This window comes from Monopterus albus, unplaced genomic scaffold (assembly GCF_001952655.1).
Source record: "Monopterus albus unplaced genomic scaffold, M_albus_1.0 scaffold94.1, whole genome shotgun sequence".
NCBI classification, from domain to species: domain Eukaryota; kingdom Metazoa; phylum Chordata; class Actinopteri; order Synbranchiformes; family Synbranchidae; genus Monopterus; species Monopterus albus.
Window position 1 is genome coordinate 3065518 of NW_018127974.1, and position 18447 is coordinate 3083964.

The window sequence follows — 18447 nt, forward strand, 5'->3', positions numbered from 1 at the left end:
GGTTCTGTCACAGGTGCAGAAATGGGTGCGACAGGGCTGGCCAGTAGAAAGGCAGAACGAGGGGTTGGAGCCTTATATGAAACGTCGGGCGGAGCTAAGTGTGCAGGATGGGTGTCTACTCTGGGGATCCAGAGTGATTGTTCCTCCTCCAGGGCGCAGTCAAGTGATAGAGGAGCTGCATGTGGCGCACCCGGGCATATCACGGATGAAAAGCCTCGCCAGATCATTTGTGTGGTGGCCAGGAATGGACAAGGCTTTGGAAGATAAGGTCAGAACTTGTTCACAATGCCAGATTAACCAAAAGTTGCCAGCACCAGCTCCACTACATCCATGGGAGTGGCCCAGCCATCCGTGGTCACGCCTCCACATAGATTTTGCAGGACCATTCATGGGTCGTTCTAGTGCTGGTACAGTAGACTCCCATTCTAAATGGCTAGAAGCTCATATCATGTCAAACATTACGGCTCCCACTACCACAGAGAAACTCAGAAGCATTTTTGCTACACATGGTTTACCAGAGACGGTGGTGTCAGACAATGGCTCCACCTTCACCAGTGAGGGGTTCCCCGAGTTCCTGGAGAATGGTATCCGACATGTCCGCACAGCTCCGTATCATCCGGCCTCAAACGGCTTGGCAGAGCGAGCGGTGGAGAACCTAAAAGAGGGGCTGAGGAAGGTGTCGGGACATTCATTGGAAACTAAGCTGTCACGCTTCTTATTCCAATATCGGATTACCCCACACACGACAACCGGGGTGTCCCCAGCGGAGATGTTGCTGGGGAGGAGACCTAAATCTCATCTGGATCTCCTGCGCCCAGACATGGAAGCCAAAGTTGTCCTGGGACAGGATAAGCTGAAAGAGCGGCGGAACCGACACGCGAAAGTCAGGCATTTCAAACCAGGGGACACTGTGTTTTTCAAAAACTTTGCCCAGGGGCCAACATGGCTGCCCGGGGTCATCGTGCATCAGACTGGACCGGTTTCATTCACAGTGGAGGGGATGGGCGGACAGCAGATCCGTCGGCATCAGGATCATCTGCGGAGCCGCACAGAGACCGCAGGGGAACAACGACAGAGTGATGCACTGGTGGACTTGGGGACTAGCTCAGAGGTCGAGGAGCAGGACGCACCACAACCAGCTGAGGGCCGGGGTGAACAGGCCGAGGGTCTGTCAAAACAAACTGAGGATCCAGCCACTCAGCCCGCTCAGCTAAGTGGCGCACCTGGCGCTGGAAAGGGAACGGCATCAGTTACCCCTGAGTCCACAGGGGGTACAGCGGAGGTGAGAAGGTCAACAAGAAGGCGCAGGCCTCCAAAAAGACTGACCTGTTGATGGGTAAAAGACATGTGCGGGTGGTGGGCACTACACCTTTTAAAAGGGGGGTAGTCTGTAAGTTTAAAAAAAAAAGTTCAGGTTCATAGCATGTGGTTTATTGGAATAGTCAGTACCCCTGTGGAGATACTGTTTTCTAGGGTTTTCCATCCTCAAGTTGGAACTTAAAGTGGGAGAGGTGTTATAGTTTGAGGCTGTTGAATTGGGAGCTAGGAACCTTAGTTAGGCATCTTGGGGCGGGAACATGTTTGGGGGATGCTGTTTCCGAGGGCTTCTGAGCTGTCTGTTTGTCACATGAGTGTTCACGGTGTACCGTTGTGCAGTTACTCAGTAAAGAGTTGAAACACACAAGCGTGCTGGAGTTTGTACCACCTCAAGATATAACAGGCTGTAGGCAGCAGAGTGCCATGGAGGGGGGAGTAGAGCTGAGACACCACGTCCTGTTCCACTGTCACTGGGTTTATCAGACAGTGTGGAAACTCTTTAACATCTGCTTTGCTCATCAGTCTGTCCCTCCCATCTCTGTTGTGTCAAAGCTTTTTTTTCTTAATCAAGTTCCTCAGGTTTTACACTAGAACACATGACGTCAAATATGAAGGTGGAGTCGTACTTTCTTCTTTCATCTCCACCTATGGTATAACATGCAAAGCAGTGTATTTGCGCTGCACGTACTCCAGGGCTGTTCACCTCTTGTCTTCTTGCATAATCCACAGCATGCCTGCAAATAAAGACTCAAACACCAGCTGTAATCCAGCAGGTTTATTCTTATGCCTGATAAACTGACTCAGTGGTGACTTATTTTATTCACACATACACAGTTGAGGGTAAACAGCTTGACCCATGTGTTCACAGTGCAGAGCCTGTTCTCCACTGGGGCAGGGCATCCCGCTCGCAGTGACCTCGCTCTGTTGCTCTCTGAAAGCTTCATGTGTCAGTGTGTTATGAGGAAATGCGCATTTACTAACTCATAGTAGTCCTGTTTCATATTGGGGTCAGTAAATGATGACCTAATTATTTCACATGCAGTTGTGGTTAATCGACAGTCAGAGGACAGAGTGTGTCCACAGTTTGTATATAGTGTCACACCTGTTCCAGCTTCTGTGTCTGTAGCTCAGTGGGTGGTGTCAGCTAATGGAACGTAGCTGTCTGTGAGACGCAGTGTTGTTTCAACAGGCATGGTGCCAAATCTTCAGGTTGGTCTAAGAGAGAAACTCGCTGCAATAACATTTATTTTTAAGATGCTGGACAATATGGCATATTTCTGGAAGGATTGATATAAAATGTTTGAGAAATTCAGGACAAAAAGAAAGAAAGAAGAAATCCTGGATTATGATTGGATCATTTAATTGGCTCCTATAGTGGGCCAAGTAACTTCTCATTTAAATGTAGTGTCTAGATGTACATAAGAAATGTAATAAAATAGTAGCAGTAGCAGTTGTACAGTACAGTGCACATGGGCTTGAGAGTTTGACCTGCTGCTCCTAGAAGTAAAATTTCAAAAATAAGGAACTGATTTTTGGCAAAGATTTTATTTTTGCTCTTTTTTTCCCCCGTTTTGTTTCACTTCATTGTCTGGCCGTCGCCATATTGACAGCTAACCCAAAAATGTGCAAATAGGCAGAGTGTTAGCAGAGCTCGTGGCTAGCTGCTAGCCTCCTGTGGCAGAACCCTCCCACCTGTCATTCAAAGCGGCCACCTCCTTAATTATTGCGTTACTCTTAGTCTCAATGTAATTTGTATGAACGAGTTATAAAAAATTTCACCCCCTGTACAATTGTCATGGAAGGGGAAATTAGCTATAGCGACCAAAACTGCTTTTTGTACCAGACTGTAAACATGTTTATTTCTGCTGTTGTGCATTTTAACATGGGACTCCTTTTGAAGCCAGCTTCAAGTGGCCATTCGGGAAACTGCAGGTTTTAACACTTCCACAGAGGTCGCTGCTTGCCCTTCCTTCACAAAAAGTGATTTTAAAATGACTGATGTCAACTCATAACACTCCTTGTACTAGGACGCAACGTGTTGTCAGGTTTTTGAAGAAAGAGAAGAAAACAGAGCATTATTTTAAAGCTAAATGTTGTAGTTGAATCTGGTCCAACATTTTAAGTTTTGGTGTCTTGGGGACCTAAATACTTCATCTGAGAATAAATTTGTGTGTCATGCAGCTCATTATTCACTGCTTTAACCGGAGCCACCTTGCTGACGTTTGGCTTTAGAGAGTGTCAGTAAGCTACACATGGTACACACATGGACATGAAGGGGCCATATTTATCGTTCTCAAATCTGATGCAACTTCTCTCCTGACTTTGAAAGTGGAGGCAGACTCCAGTTTACTGCAGCCAGGCAGCCATTTGAGAGCGAAGCAAAGGTAGTAATCAGTGTGTGAGGGATCATTACGAAAATCCACAGGAGCCTTCGTTGTCTGAGGCGAAGCTAAATATATCCCTCTGTCGCTGTCTTTTCTTGTCTCTCTGTCTCCACACTTCTGCTTTAGGCACCATAAAAGGTTGTGGTGTGTGAGCTTGTGTTTGTGGTTAGCAGGGTGTGGGTTTAAAATCCCTCTGAGTAGTTCATGCTCCCAGCTCCAAAATGAGCCTGGAAGCAGTTTTATATAGTAGAAATTTGGTGACATGCAACAAACCAACCAGTCTTTCCTCTGTCCTCTTAGTTTTGTCTTTGCAGAAAAGAAACCTTAAAAGATACTGAGGTTGAATTTTGAGCTTCGTTTTTTGCCTTTTTATGGAGATGAAATCAACACAAATCCATGCAGTAGACTTTTAAAGTTGCAGTAGAGTTTCAGTGTACTTAATGTTTTCTGCATGAGCTTCAGTATTAAACATCAAAGTGTGTAAAGCCTGTAAACTGCTCATTAAACAGGAAGGTGTACGAGCTGTGAGACGCACTCAGCTTTGATGTGGTTTTTATGGATCTTGCAGCTCATATCCTGCCTCATGGTTAAAAGTGGACAACCAAGACCAGGTTTAGATAGAAAGCTCTCCATCTGGTGTCTGGTTTGCCTTTTAGCCCTCTCTCCTCCTCCTCCTCCTCCTCCTCCTCCTCTGAGGTGAGCTGAGAGCTGGGACGAGTTGGCTCCTGTTTGAAATGCCAGAAACTCTCTCTCTTATTCATTTGCCTCTTTGTACTTGAGAATCTAGGATTTATTTGTATTTTACTCTCCGACTCTCCACTTTATTTTTATTTAACCGCTGAAAGTCTTGATTTCCTGCCATAGAATTTCATTTCTTTTTTGCTGAAGCTATATGACATGTAGTGAAGAAAATATTCAAACCTAGGGATCATTTTGTTTCTCACTGAAATCATTTTTCGCCACATTACCTCAAATTTCAGACCGACATATTTGGCGTCCCTAACTTTCCACTAGAAATAAAAACTAAAATACTTAAATAAAAAAATGAGGTTCAGTGAGTTTGAAAAGTGTTTATATCCTCAGTTTATAACCCAGCAGAGATTTTAAGTCAGACATATTTTAGTCTTCTAGCTCTGATTTTAAAAAGTGTTTCCTCCCTTTTCTACCATTTAGTGACTTCCTTATTCCATCTTTGCACAACTGTTTTTATTTGTTAGGGTGGTGACAATGTAAGTTGCTCCTGGTAGGTACAAAACGTTGGCACAAATGTTGCATCTTTTTTTTGAAAATATTGTCTAGCTTGTAGAATCTCAGTCAAGTCACTTACGGTGGACTACGGGGACGTCAAATAGCGCCGCAATTTAGGAGCAGCACCAAAGAGTTACCTTTATTTGACTGCAATCTTCTAAAGTAAGACATTAACATCAATAGCAGTAATTATACTTGTGACATTTTAAGTTAGTGACATGCGTTTAGCTAAATTAGCTAAATAAGCTACCTACAACAACAGAACACAGAATTGGTTTTCAAGGCTGTTCAGGTCCTTAAAAGTAGTAATTTGCTGTAAAATCCTGCTCTTAATTGCTTGGAATTATTTAAAGCTACCGTTTTGGACCCCTCGCTGTCGCAGCTCTTCTGTCTTAACGGCTCAGGTCAAATCTTACTCGTCCTGTTTCTTTACATTCCATTGAAAGGGCAACTTCTGATCACACCTTCCTCCCACATGAACCTTTTCATTCAAAGAGACATGAACAATTCTATTCATTTATGCACATGTGTGTGTCCATGTACGCCCAGACAAGTTTCCCTGAAGCCATTTCCACACAACCTCTGGTCAGTGTCCATAGAAACAGGCCCGGACTTTGTCCAGAGTTGCCCTTTTACACATGTAGTTTTATGGGTAGACTGCACAGGAGGCAGGACATGATGCCGTCGTGTTGCCAGCCTGTAATTTGGTCATTAACAACAGGTCTCTTGCTGTACTTTAAATTTGTCTGGCGGTTGTGGCCCTGGCTCTTAATGGCAGAGGTTCCTGAATCTCATTGTATCTCCAGTTAGATATTAGGCTCGTTCGAGATGAGCTGCATCTCGCCTGCTCTCGTCCACTGACCAGGCGGTGCTGACAAAAATCCACAGTCAAGACAGACTGTTCAGGAGCTTTCCTCCAGCCTTCAGTCTGTACAGGAAGTCAAAGAAGCACTGACATCTTGTTAGATCTGATCCTGATTTAATAAAATGTCATCAAACCAAACCTTTCAGCTTCTACTCAGGCTCCAAACAGCTGCTGGTTTAATGACCTTCTATATGGCAAGGAGAGTGACAATGTATGGATCTGTGTTAATCTCCATAGCCTGCTATTACTCAAACACTGTGTCTGAAAATGTATCTGGGCTGCATTTCTCTTACAAAGCAGTCATCATATCAGTTTGCTGCTGTATTTGATATGAAGCTGCATAAATACACTCACAGCCGTTGATCTGTCAGATATTTAGTCTGCCACTGCTTCACCAGATGTCATTGAAAGAATCTTTACATCCCGCTTACCAAAGGCTTTTGTGTCACTTCATTAATACTTCATGAATTAAACTATTTCATATTGTAGAGTGAACTATCACAGACTGTCTGCAGTCTGTGAGAATAGATGTAATGTACTGTACGCTGTCTGTATTCTGCTTCTCTGAACAATAAAAGTCACCATCAACCACAGTTCTAACCTCTTAACACAATAAATACCAACTAATAAAATCACAATCACTGCAGTTATACAAGAAATGATACATTTGTATAAAACATGCCTTTGATCCAACATCTACTCCAATCAGGTGAGAGCCAGGTGTTTCCCATCATGACCTGAGCTCTTGCAGTCAGTGCAAAGCAATTGCAGCTGCCTCGATCCTGTGAGAATATCTTTGCCCACGTGGGCATTACTTCAGGGCAAGTTGGGATCAAGTCGGACAGAAAAGTATCCAGCATGCATTGTGGGCTGGACACCAGTGATCGGGTCTGGGTCATCGCACATGTGCCTATTTTTGTTGGCGTCTTCATTGTAAATGACCGTTTTTCTTCACCATCAGATGTTTGTTTTCTTCTGGTTTCACTGTGGTCAAATGATAGAACATGATCAACACTTCCACTGGCTCCATGTGAATACTTTGAACTTTATGCAGATTTGTCTTACATTGGCTCTTTGTGGCTCACTCGGATATTACACAGACTTTGTACTAGGGAGCTGGCAGGGTAAAGTCTGCTCAAGGTCAGGGTCGACTGACTCGGACATTTGCGTTCTCACATACAGCTTCTCCCTGTAATGTTTAATTCCAGTGCATATCTGAAAAGGGCGTGACTGACTGAGGATTAGTATGACCACTACGGGGTACTTGGCAAGACCAGCTTTGACCTAGTTTTTACCCAGCATCCTGCAGCAGGTGGAGAGAGAAATCCTTTAGTGAAAACGTATCCCTGCAGCAAACAAGCAGATAAAACACAAAGAGAAGACTGATATAGACCGACAGGTGAGTTTAGCATCACCGTTTGACACGACCGCCTTGAAGTGACACAGATGGGAGTCTGCACAAAAGAAAAAGAGAGGAATCGGTGATGGAGGCAGAAAATATGAGAAATACTGTACAAAGAAATTCTCGGTTTGTGTGGAAGGGATGAAGGCGTTCACTTGTGTGTGACTGTACTTGTACTGTGTTGCAGTGAAGAGATGGAAAAAGTGAATGCGTGTGCTGACCCAGTTTTTAACAAGCATCCACAGAAAGTAGGATGAGGGACAGAAACACAGCTGTGTACCTGTGCTCTGCATCTGACATCTGCACTTCAGGAAGTGGACTAAACAGTGATGTGATGATATTTATACATCTTGATTTGCCGTGTTATCATACATCTAAAAGTTCCTGTGGAGATTTCTAGTGAACGAGCAAGCAAATATATAAAATATGTTTTTACTGTTGACAGGTTTTAAACTTCACTAAGGTAAGATAAGATAATCCTTTATTGTCATTGTAACACGTACAACGAAATTTTAGAGTGACCTCCAGTCGGTACAACAATAGAAAAAAAGCATAATATATGAAATAAGACCATATAAAAAACTTAACCACTAAAATAACAAAATAAACAACAGCCGACGACCTCCTGGGCCGTATTAATGACACTCTGGAGAGTTTTCCTCTGAGCCACTGTGCTGCTGCTGTACCATACACATATACAGTATGTAAGGATGCTCTCAGTGGAACACCGATAGAAGGACACCAGCAGTCTCTGGGAGATGTTGTTCTTCTTGAGTACTCGTAGGAAGTACAGTCTCTACTGGGCCTTTTTAAGCAGTCCAGAGGTATTCACGCCCCAGGTCAGATCCTCTCAGAAAGCAGAAGGCCGGCACCCTCTCCACATGGTCCCCACTGATATACAGTGACAAGATGTTGGTTTTCTTCCTCCTGAAGTCGACAATGACCTCCTTAGTCTTTGAGGTGTTAAGGAGCAGAATGTTCTCTCTGCACCACACTATCAGCCTTTCCACCTCATCCCTGTAGGTAATCTAGTGTCATGCTATATTTTTTTTACTGTCAACAAATCCTTAAATCAGCAGCATGCTAGTCTCAAAACATTCTGCCCATTGATTCCAAGCAAAGACATAAATCTTTATTCAGCAAACAACTAACTTGGCTGTGTCTGAAAATAACAAAATCCCCCTTATTTATTTAATTTGTACAACAACTGAAGTGTTACGACAAGTTAAGCTGTTATTTGGGGGTTTGTTACTGAAAAAGGAGGAGAGAGAGTTTCCAGCTGCAGCTTCGCACACATTGGTGCACGCTTTCCATCAGCAGGTGAGTCAAAGTAAACATTGTGTGTCTGTGGTAATGAAGAAACACCCAGCGCAACACTGTGGCTCATTAATGTGCTTTTAATAGTTTTGGTCACACTGGAGCTCTGTGACACAGAGAAACACAAACTCTTGGAGCAGTTCATTGCTGTTTATACAAGTATTTACAAGCAGCCTGTACAAGTTTGGTGAAGTGATTGTGTAACTTCTAGAGGGTCAGTGTGTGTTTGGATGTGTGGGGGCTGCACCCAGTGATCGGGCAGCATGACAGAGCAAGACTGGAAAGTTTGTGTTACTCCATGTGTGTGTGGTGGGCGTTGAATTGTGACCTCTTGGGAGGCCTCGGTGGGGAGAATGGCAGAAGAACAGCATGTGACTGTACCACCAGGAGGTCTGAGCCAGAACAAGAGATGTTTTTCCATTTGTCATCTATTGGTCTGTTTTTCCTCTGTTCATCTCCTTATATCAATACTTGCACATATGTGGACTCTAGTGGCAGCACAGCAGCCTTCACATAAGAGCTGACTCAGAGTTTTGAACGCTTGAACGCTCTGCACTGTGAACTCGGCTCTTCCTATTTTTAACACACTTCCTGTCGTGGCTCAGCATAAACACTGACATTAAGACTTATTTGCTTCAAGTGTGAAACATTAACATGACCAGAAAGCAGCTGTTAAAGAGAAGGTGGACATTTGAGTTTGGAAACTGGTTTGTAATGGACCTGCTGTGATTTTTGTCACACTCAGATGATTGTGTATTGCTGTCCCTGTCTTTGGGCAGAGAGTCAACTGTAGCCCTGTTGTTTTTCTTACATCCTCTTGTTTACATCCGTTAACAGTCGCTCCACCCCCATCACTGCTTTGTTTAAAGTCCCCATGTCCTGCTCATTCTGCTCATTTCCAGCCATTTAATGTTTAATCTTGGGTACCTCTAGATTATCTTTGTGACAAGCAACTGAATTGCTTCTGCATAGAAATACTAGATCATACGTACACCTCATTTTTTGAGCTTTAGGTCACGTCTAAGATGATAATTCACCGTTTTAACATTGTAGATAAATCAGAAAACAAAGAAAAGCATGAGCTATGGGCACGTTAAAGACAGGAGTCTAATATGATAATATGAAAAATATAAATATGATAATGTGGAGGCAGATGCTTTTGCAGACTTCCATGGTCAAGGCCAGCACATTGCATACTTTTAATAACAGTGAACAACACTGACAGGCTGATATCTGGTTTCGAATGGCCTTCCCTCTAATCTAGGTATCTGAGTCTTTCTGATGTCTGACCCAGCTCAGAGAAGAGAATCTGCCCTGAGGATGTTGCATGAGATACTCAACCTTTTGGCTTTGTTCAGGGCTGCAACAAATGATTAAAGTTCCCACAATTCCTACAGCCCAGCAGGATGTTGTCAGGTTGTTCGTTTTGTTCAACCAACAGTAAAAAATGGACATAAAATCTAGAAAAACAGCAAATGCTTGCAATTGAGAAGCTGAATCCAACAAATATTTGGTATTTTTCTATGAAGAATTACTCAAACTGTTAATGAATAAACATAATTTTTATGAATGAATTAACTTTCTCTTATTGATCCACTAATGAATTGTTTCAGCACTGGTATTGTTAGATATTTTCTAGCAGCTCAGGAGATGCAGCTGTTTGTCCATTAGTCACAGTGTAATCCTGTTTATATGCTGAAGTGTCCTTGAGCAAGACGCTGAAACCAAAGTAACTCCTGATAGTTATGGTTATGATCGAATAAGAGGCATGTTGGAAGTCAAACAGAGCAAACCGATAACAAATTGACCCGTTTTGTTGTCTGACTTTGAGAAATGCTTTTCCAGAAAAATTGTTATTCATGGAACCCGAACTCCAGGTTTCATGTTCTCAACATCGCCTACATACAACACAACCCAATGTGAGCTAAACCAGGAAGTGCCTGATGCTGTGGATCCTGTGCCATTATTCTGCTTTTCCTGGTGGACTCACTGCCTCCTTGACTACTAGGTGTTGTTGGTAAACTGAGCTGGGATCCATGTCTGGGATCTGGGACAGGGTGCGTCAACATTGTGTCTTATCCTTGTGAGAATCTAGTCTCTCTTGGAGTGAGGGCATTTTTGTGAAGCGAGCTCATTCTGGCTGAGCTCCAGTTCTTCCAGGGAGATACTGTATGGCTGCATGGAGCAGATGATGCCCATGAGACAAATGAGTCTTTGTGTGTCTGCTTGTGGAGACTAACAATAAGAGGGGAAACCCAAACACATGGATCTCCACTCATTTGTTGTTTAAGCAATTTATTAAAACGGACATTCTGTTCTCATGCTTAAAGCTGCATCCTGTAAGCGCTCTGACACAGTCCAGACATGTAGGCTTGGCACTGGGTCCGCCTCCGTCCCCCCAGATAAGAGCAGAAACCCTCCAGGGCCTGTGATATGTCTTGTTTTGCTGACGCACACTGTATCAGTGCCACAGCTCAAGCAGATGTGCCAGCCTCAAGCCCAGTGCTGCTATGACAAATGTGAAGTGGCGCCAGAGTGATGCATGGTCTTGTTAACTATCCCAGTTATCTCGTGCTTGGTTTGCCTCAGCTAAAATCTGTCTTGTGGTTTCAGCTCTAGCAAAGAGATCGGGTTGTTGCAGGGTTTGATTATACATGAACAGCTGTTTGTATTCATGTTTGTTGGTCCAACACCTGGGTCCAGAGTGAAATACCTCCATAGCTAATGGATGCGTTAGCGGGAAAGCTCATACAGACATTCATGGTCCCCAGGGAGTGAACCCTAATATTTGTTATCTCCTGGTATTTTAGGCTGAATATCAGACTCAGCTATCCAGTCACCACTCAGTCTGACATCATGTTCATGTTAGTCCACTTCTGTTTAGGCTGTGATTTTGCCTTAACCAGTCAATCGTGCAATATATCTAGCATCTTTCGCAGTAAACGCACAAACTGCTAGAAGAAGTTAGTGTAATATTTTTCATGACAGTTAAAGAAATATGTCAATTTAAAAGCTGTTTCTCTCAACAGACCTGTTTAGTTTTAGCTGTGTTTCATGGATGGGTCTATATTCTGGTTCTGGAAAACAGCATCATATTCTTAAAGTAGCAAACAACAATAGTACAAGTCATTTGTCCGTCATACAGTTTTGTTTTTCGGTGTGTAAACAAAAACTTTCTATAACCACCTCATGGGTTCACTAGCTACACAATGGATACTGATAAAAGACAAACTCTTTGTAATTTTTAGAAATGTTTTTGATGGAAAACATTTTTAAGTCAAAACTGCTTCTATATTTGATGTAAAAATATCGTTACACTCCCCAGACACTTCTCAGCTTGGCTCTATTTGACTCAACTTTTTGCACGTGAAGCCACTGACCAGTATTCAAGACTGTAGTTAGAACCTGTTAAGGAATTCATGCAGCACACATGCACTTCAGCTACAACCTCAAATCAAGAAAGTTGGGCCAGGATGTAAAATCAAAATTAAAACAGAAAATAGTGACTTGCAAATACTACAGCAGCTGATGTTCAAATATGAAAAGCGTTTTGGAGGAGTCGTGGGAATCGGCTCAGAGCTCAAAAAGAATTAACATTTTCCTCCGTTATTGTTTCTTCATAGAAAAACCCTGGAATTATACTTGATCACTCCTTTAATTTTGGCTTCGCATTCAAAGCTAAAAAAAGGCTTAATTCCCTGTTACTCGACTGTGGTGTGATGCTTTATCTATTACTTATTAACATAGAGATCTGCAAATATGGGGTTTATTTATCTTTGTTAATGATTTAATAACAGTTATAACTGCAGACTTTCCTATAATTCAGTAACCTAACTATTAATGTCTCAGCTGTCAGAGAATTGTTTCAACCCAAACATGACTTAAAGCTAATCTCTGCTTCTCAGATTTGACAGTTTGCTGCTTTTCCTTGTTGTGATATTATTCATTTGAATGTTTCTGGGGGCCTCTTGGAAATTGTGATGGGTCAGTTTTTTTTTTTTTTTATGTTTTCTGTTGTAAAGGCCAAACAATTAATCAACAGGTTAATCACTTATGAAAATAACCGACAGCTCCAGCCCTAAAGGCATTAGTTAAGGCATAAGCTAAGTTATTTATGAATACAAAAAATACTTGGTAAGCAGTGACAGTAACTGGCACATAAAGCTGAGGTGTCTCTTTAACCTTTCATACTGGTTATCTGGTTTTAATGGGACATGTGTTGGTAATTACAGTAGTGCCAGGTACAATCCCACAGCCTGGATCCAAACCAAACTAATGAGCCGTTCAGTTTATCTTGACTAAACTAGTGTGAGAGCTTGTGTATTTATTAGTGTGTTTGCAGACTGTGTGACGTGAAGCTGTAAAGTACACACATATGGGTCCAGGGCAAGGTACACACACGTTCATCCTGCACTCAGCTAGAAACACACACTGTGTGTATGGCTATCACACATTTTTTCCAGTGAGCTCTTTCGCATCTGTTTTTGCTTTTCAGGGAAGGAAGCTGTTACATCACAACCATTTCCTCTTCCTTCTTACGTCTTAAGCTTTAAGTGCAACTTGCAGGTTAACAACCCCAGTATGTAGCAATATGAATTTAAAAGCTACATCTATATGTGCACTACAGTAGCATGTGGAGTTGTGTGTGTGTATAAGAGTTATAGGCCCACCTCAAAAAAGACACATTGGACATGATGTCACAAAAGCGAGAACCAAAGTTTAACAACAGGAAATCTGTGAGCCCTGACAGCTGACTGACTGCTTGGTGTGTCTCTGCCCTAAGATTTGCCATCCAGCACTTTGTTTTTCAGCTCAATCTTAAGCTCTGCCTCTGTCTGTTCGATTCCTCCATTCATCAGTGTTTCTCAGATTTAATTAAGGTCAAACTAAAGTGTAGCTACTGAAAGTTCGGGCTCTTTGTGAATGATTTTCGTGCACAGTGCTGTTTCACCAGACCTCGGGAGCTAATCACTGCATTTTCTCCCAGTAACTTCAATTAAAAGATTACCATCTGCTCTTTCAGTGATGTCCTCTGCACGTTTCCAGGCAAAATTCACAAGAAATATGACGATAATCTCCATGTTATTGCTTCTGCTCCTTCAGAGTAGTTAGTAACGTACTGGTTTTTGCCCTAGTTCCAGTGTAGACTCCCAGTTTTTCCATTTAGGTTCTGATTCCCAGCTGGAGAGTGTCAAGTTACAGTCGCCCCTAAATAACACCTCTGTGTTGGGCCACAGAGACAAAGAGGTTTCTGTTGTGTGTGATAAGTTACACCCGCAGCCTGGACGACTGCCCTGCATCGCATTTTTGTCTTTCATACACAACCACACACAGAAGTGACGCGGAGCTCACGGTATAAAACCTCACTGTGTGTCTTTTGGTGTGGTTCTGTTTTCATGCATGCGGAGCTGGGCCTCTCCCGCTTCCTGTTCTTACACAAGGATTTATTCCTATCTGGATCCTCAAGTTTGTGACTCATTTATTTATTTTGCAGATGCATAAGATGATTTAGACAGCGATTGTAGAGTGTTTCTACTGTATTATAAAGCAACGAGTGACAGGACTCGACCACAGCGGTGTCAGAGGTTATTATATCACATTTTTGTATTTCTCAGCAGTAAAAACAGTCATCCCTAATGATAAAAATAACTGAATGAATGTGACCCAGATAATCAGCAGCCTGGATCGGAGCAGTGGGTTGGTTAGGCCATTGAAAGGAAATGGACATTTTGATGTTTGATTAGTTGGTTCACAAATTTTTCTAGCCAATGTGAAACATTTGCTGGTTTGATCTTTGCAAAGATTTGATCCTCTACAACAGTAAATGATATTCTAGTAACTAAACAAGTAAAAAATAGCAGTTAAAAGAAAATAATTAAGGTCTTTTCATATGAAATAGGTGTTTAATAACTTATAAGGCCTTTTCTGAGGAAACTGAATTCCATGGTTTTGTGTAACCACAAGTGTTTTTATTCATTTAGGCTGACATTATAACATATAACATTATTATAATCTCACAGTAAAACCCATAACTGTCAGTGAAGGGGTGTAATAATGTCAGCAACAACTCCACCCTCAAGCCTGAATTTCCATCATTCTCATCATAAATTTCCCATAGGAGGAAATTGTTTCACTGGAAACCATCCGCACCACCATCATCATAATCTCATGTCCTTTCTGAAGGTTTCACATTGCGAGGTCTTATAAACAACGGTGACCTTATTTAAAGACGAGCCGGGGCTGTAAAGGCCAAACATAGCTTCAGTGGAGCGGTCTGGAATCCCCCTCTCTCTTAGCCGGTCGCTTTATTCTGACTTACTAAGTTTGTACTATTGTCTTATCATCGCTGCCATTTGTATATTGCCCAGCTCTGACTTGCTGATACCCTTCCTGTGTCACATATTGTATTTCTTTGTGTCAGTCTGTGACTGTAAGAGACAGGAGTGGTGAGCTGGGACAATAGCTGAGGAACAGCTGAATGGGTAAGGGGGGCTGTGGGTTTGTTCAAAAAACAAAAGGAGAAATGACTTGCTGTAAAGATGCTGTTAGTGGAAAGTTGGTCATAAAATGGCTCTTGGTAACCGTGGAGATGCAGTTGCTGCCAGGAGATGTTGAGGGGAGGCAAAGCGTTGTAAGCTGCTGCAAATATTTGCCTGCAGCATGGAGGCTTTCATAAGTGCACATTCACTTGCTGTACACACCCACACAATTTAGTATACATTCATATCATAGTTTGCCTGCATGCGTTTGGTTCACATGCATGTTAGGAATGGACCTATTGGAGGACAAATGTGTAATTATTTTGTCTTCCCTCCCACTTTAGTAAGTGCAGTGTTGGCCTGAAGTTGGGCAGCAGGAGTGTGCTGTGTGTTTGTGGAGTGAAGAGGTCATTTCACTGTGTGTGTGTGTGTGTGTGTGTGAGTGACAGAGAGAACACTAGAAGTCCTTTCTCTCTGTCTGTAACTGAAACCACATGCTTCACATTCAGCTGTCCATCGTCCTCCTCCTTCATGTCTTCCTCCATCTCAATTTCACTCTCACTTTTCCTCCTAGCCATCCCTGCATGTTGTCATCTGTCTTTTCACTGATGTTACGTAACTAGACAAAATTAGCACACAAATCTAGATGTGCACCAGAACCTCCTTCTTTTGTCTTCACGTGTTTTATTTCATTTATTTCCAACTGGTTAAGTCATCTTAGTCAGGACAAGACTAGAAAAAGAAAAGTTTTTATTGTTTCGCTTTTATTTGAACGACACAGATTTGTAATACAGGATGAAACACATCACCTCCAAGATTGTGCTTGGGCTGCCTTTTGTCTATGTTAGTCATAAAAATGGACTCGCTCACCTTGTTGAGGAATGTGGTGAAGGAAGAGGAGAAGGAGGTGATGGGGGATGAAAGAGAAGATTAAAGATAGGAGGAGGAGTAGGACATTTACTGTATGCCCACTTCTACATGTGTTTTGTCAGTGTATCGCCACAATGAGAATCACACACATACTCAAAAGAGAAACAGTGAATGTTGAGGCATGGTTTCAGTCCAGGTTCACAAGGTTTATCAGACAATGTGGAAACTCTTAGTTAATGCACCTTTAAATGTACATATTTCTTTCCTTTCTCCTCTGTGCAGCACTTCTCTGAGCTCCTCGACGACCTCTCCCATGATGCTTTGCTGGGCCAGCTGCTCAGCGACCCCTTCCTCTCTGGGGTGAGAGGTGGGGTAGAGGTTATGGAGTGGGGGGACGGAGGAGACCTGTCCCCATCTTCCCCTCTCCCCCCTCACATCACAGCCGAGCACAGCTACTCGCTCTGCGGTGACAGCCGACCACAGTCGCCCCTGTCGCACCTGACCGGAGAGCAAGGCAGTGAAGCAGGCAAGACATACACACACCCGTTATCACTCCAAAGCAAGATTATTAATTGATTGAAAAAAGAAAAATACAATTCTTTTACTTGATAGGAAATAAAAGGCACCATTGCACAGTTTAAGACACTTTTCTAAATTTAAGACAGAATGGCTGGTAAATAAGAGCAGAAGCACAATAGACAGAAGGAGAATGAATCTTACCTAATGAAGTTCAACCAAGATGCATTTTCATATTTACCTGCAGTTGTTTGGATGTAGCCTGAAGTGTGTCATGTGCTTAAAGTAGTGCTTTTTGCATCATAAACACACTAACAGGCGTCCATGTTGCTCGTTCTGCAGCAGAGTCTGATGGCGAATCAGCCGAGTGGCCCATGGAGCAAGAGCAGACCATCAGCGGCCTGCTGTCTGAGACTCCTTCCCTCCTCCCCACCCTCTCCATGACTCTGGCCTCCTCTGAGGGGCCCCAAGCACCTGTAGCCTCTGCTGTAGCCCCCACCACTGCTGCCACCACCCCAGCTCAGACCACAGTCAAAGGCATCAAGGTGAGAGACTGAAGGTGAAAACGGAGCATTTTGGTCATCCCTCAGTCTGCAGCTCTTTTATCTTTTCCATCTTTTCTGCCGATGTTTGTATGTTTACAGATAAAGGAGGAGAATATCATCCCTCAGATTAAACTAGAGCCTCACGAAGTGGACCAGTTCCTCAATCTGTCACCCAAAGGTAAGAACTTAACTTGTTCTTCTCTGTTCCTTTCATTCTTGCTTTGGCATATTACAGGTAGTTATGTGAGGACCCCTGCTGGCCGTTTGCTCAAATATCTCATTTACCAGCCAAGATGAAGAATTCAAATCATTTACTTCACTAAGTGTAGCAGCACAACATTGTAAAAATACTCTGTTCTGCATTCTGAATCCAAAGTAAGTAAAAGTATAGAAGTATTAACTGCAAAAAATATATTAAAATAACAAAGTAGTAGAAATGCAGAATGGTTCCTTTCAAAGTGTCCTACTGTATACCATATTGGTATTATCACTGGTGCATCGACGTGAGCAGTATTTTCGCTGTAACTGGTTGAAGTGCAGTTGATTTGAACAACTTTTTAAAGTGCTTGAGCTTAAAAAGACTTCTGTCTATGACTGACTCTTAAAAACCTTCTACTGTAGTGCAGTGACAGTATTTCAACCTATTTTACATTTTAATAAACTTGTTCAGAATATATTTGAAAAAAGAGAATCATAATAAGGTGGACTACTCCAGCTGTACAGTATTTTACTAAATGTGCGAGCTGTATGAAGCATCTCACAGAATTTTTATATTCCCCTTAAAAATATGGTCACTTTTGCCTTAAAGAATTGTAGATAAGTTTTTCAGCAGAGTTCATCAGAACTAACGTTGTGTTCCAGGTCTGGATTCCCTGCAGATGCCTCCAACTCCTCCCAGCTCCCACAGCAGCGACTCAGAGGGCAGCCAGAGCCCCGTCCACGCCCCTCCCGGCCTCTCCTCCCCCATCAACCCCACTCCGTCCCAGGCGAGCCTCAAGGTGTCGCCTCGTGCTGCTTCGTCTCTGTCCAACTCCCCACTGCTCACCGCTCCTCATGTAAGTATCAACTTGATTTGAAGGTTAGTTTACTCTTTGTTCCACTCACAGTATCTCATATTATATCACTAACCAGCCCAAAAGAGTCAACAACAAGAGTCAGTGCAACAATGACCCTTATAATATCTTTGTTAGGACAGAAATGAAGAAATACCACATTTAGGAAATGTTATTTGTTAAGAAATATTAGTTGGTAATGATTTGCTAAGCACTTGAACACTAATTAAAAGTCTTATCACAGAAGTGCAGTGATACACCTGCATGTAACACACACACACAGATACTGCTTATATAGTGTAGTGTGCATCACCAGAAAGATGCTCCGACTGCACACGCTCCTCAGCTTTTTACGACTTTGCAATTATGGATCAAATCAAAAGTGATAATAACAAGTCTTATCTACATTGTCACAAGTTTATATGACATGAAACTTTAGTTTTAGAGGTTTG

The 18447-nt window shown here is 42.6% G+C and overlaps 1 protein-coding gene across 2 annotated transcripts in view; it reads left to right on the forward strand.

Annotated features, from left to right (window-relative positions):
• creb3l2 (cAMP responsive element binding protein 3-like 2) overlaps positions 1–18447 on the forward strand; it is a 37173-nt gene that overhangs the window by 8160 nt on the left and 10566 nt on the right. The window contains exons 2-5 of one of the 2 annotated variants that reach the window (XM_020608639.1): positions 16165–16408; positions 16744–16943; positions 17043–17121; positions 17805–17998. In XM_020608639.1, coding sequence (XP_020464295.1) covers positions 16165–16408; positions 16744–16943; positions 17043–17121; positions 17805–17998 — 717 coding nt within the window. Of the gene's footprint in view, positions 1–16164; positions 16409–16740; positions 16944–17042; positions 17122–17804; positions 17999–18447 lie in introns of both variants that reach the window. The other variant, XM_020608638.1, reaches the window with a different exon arrangement.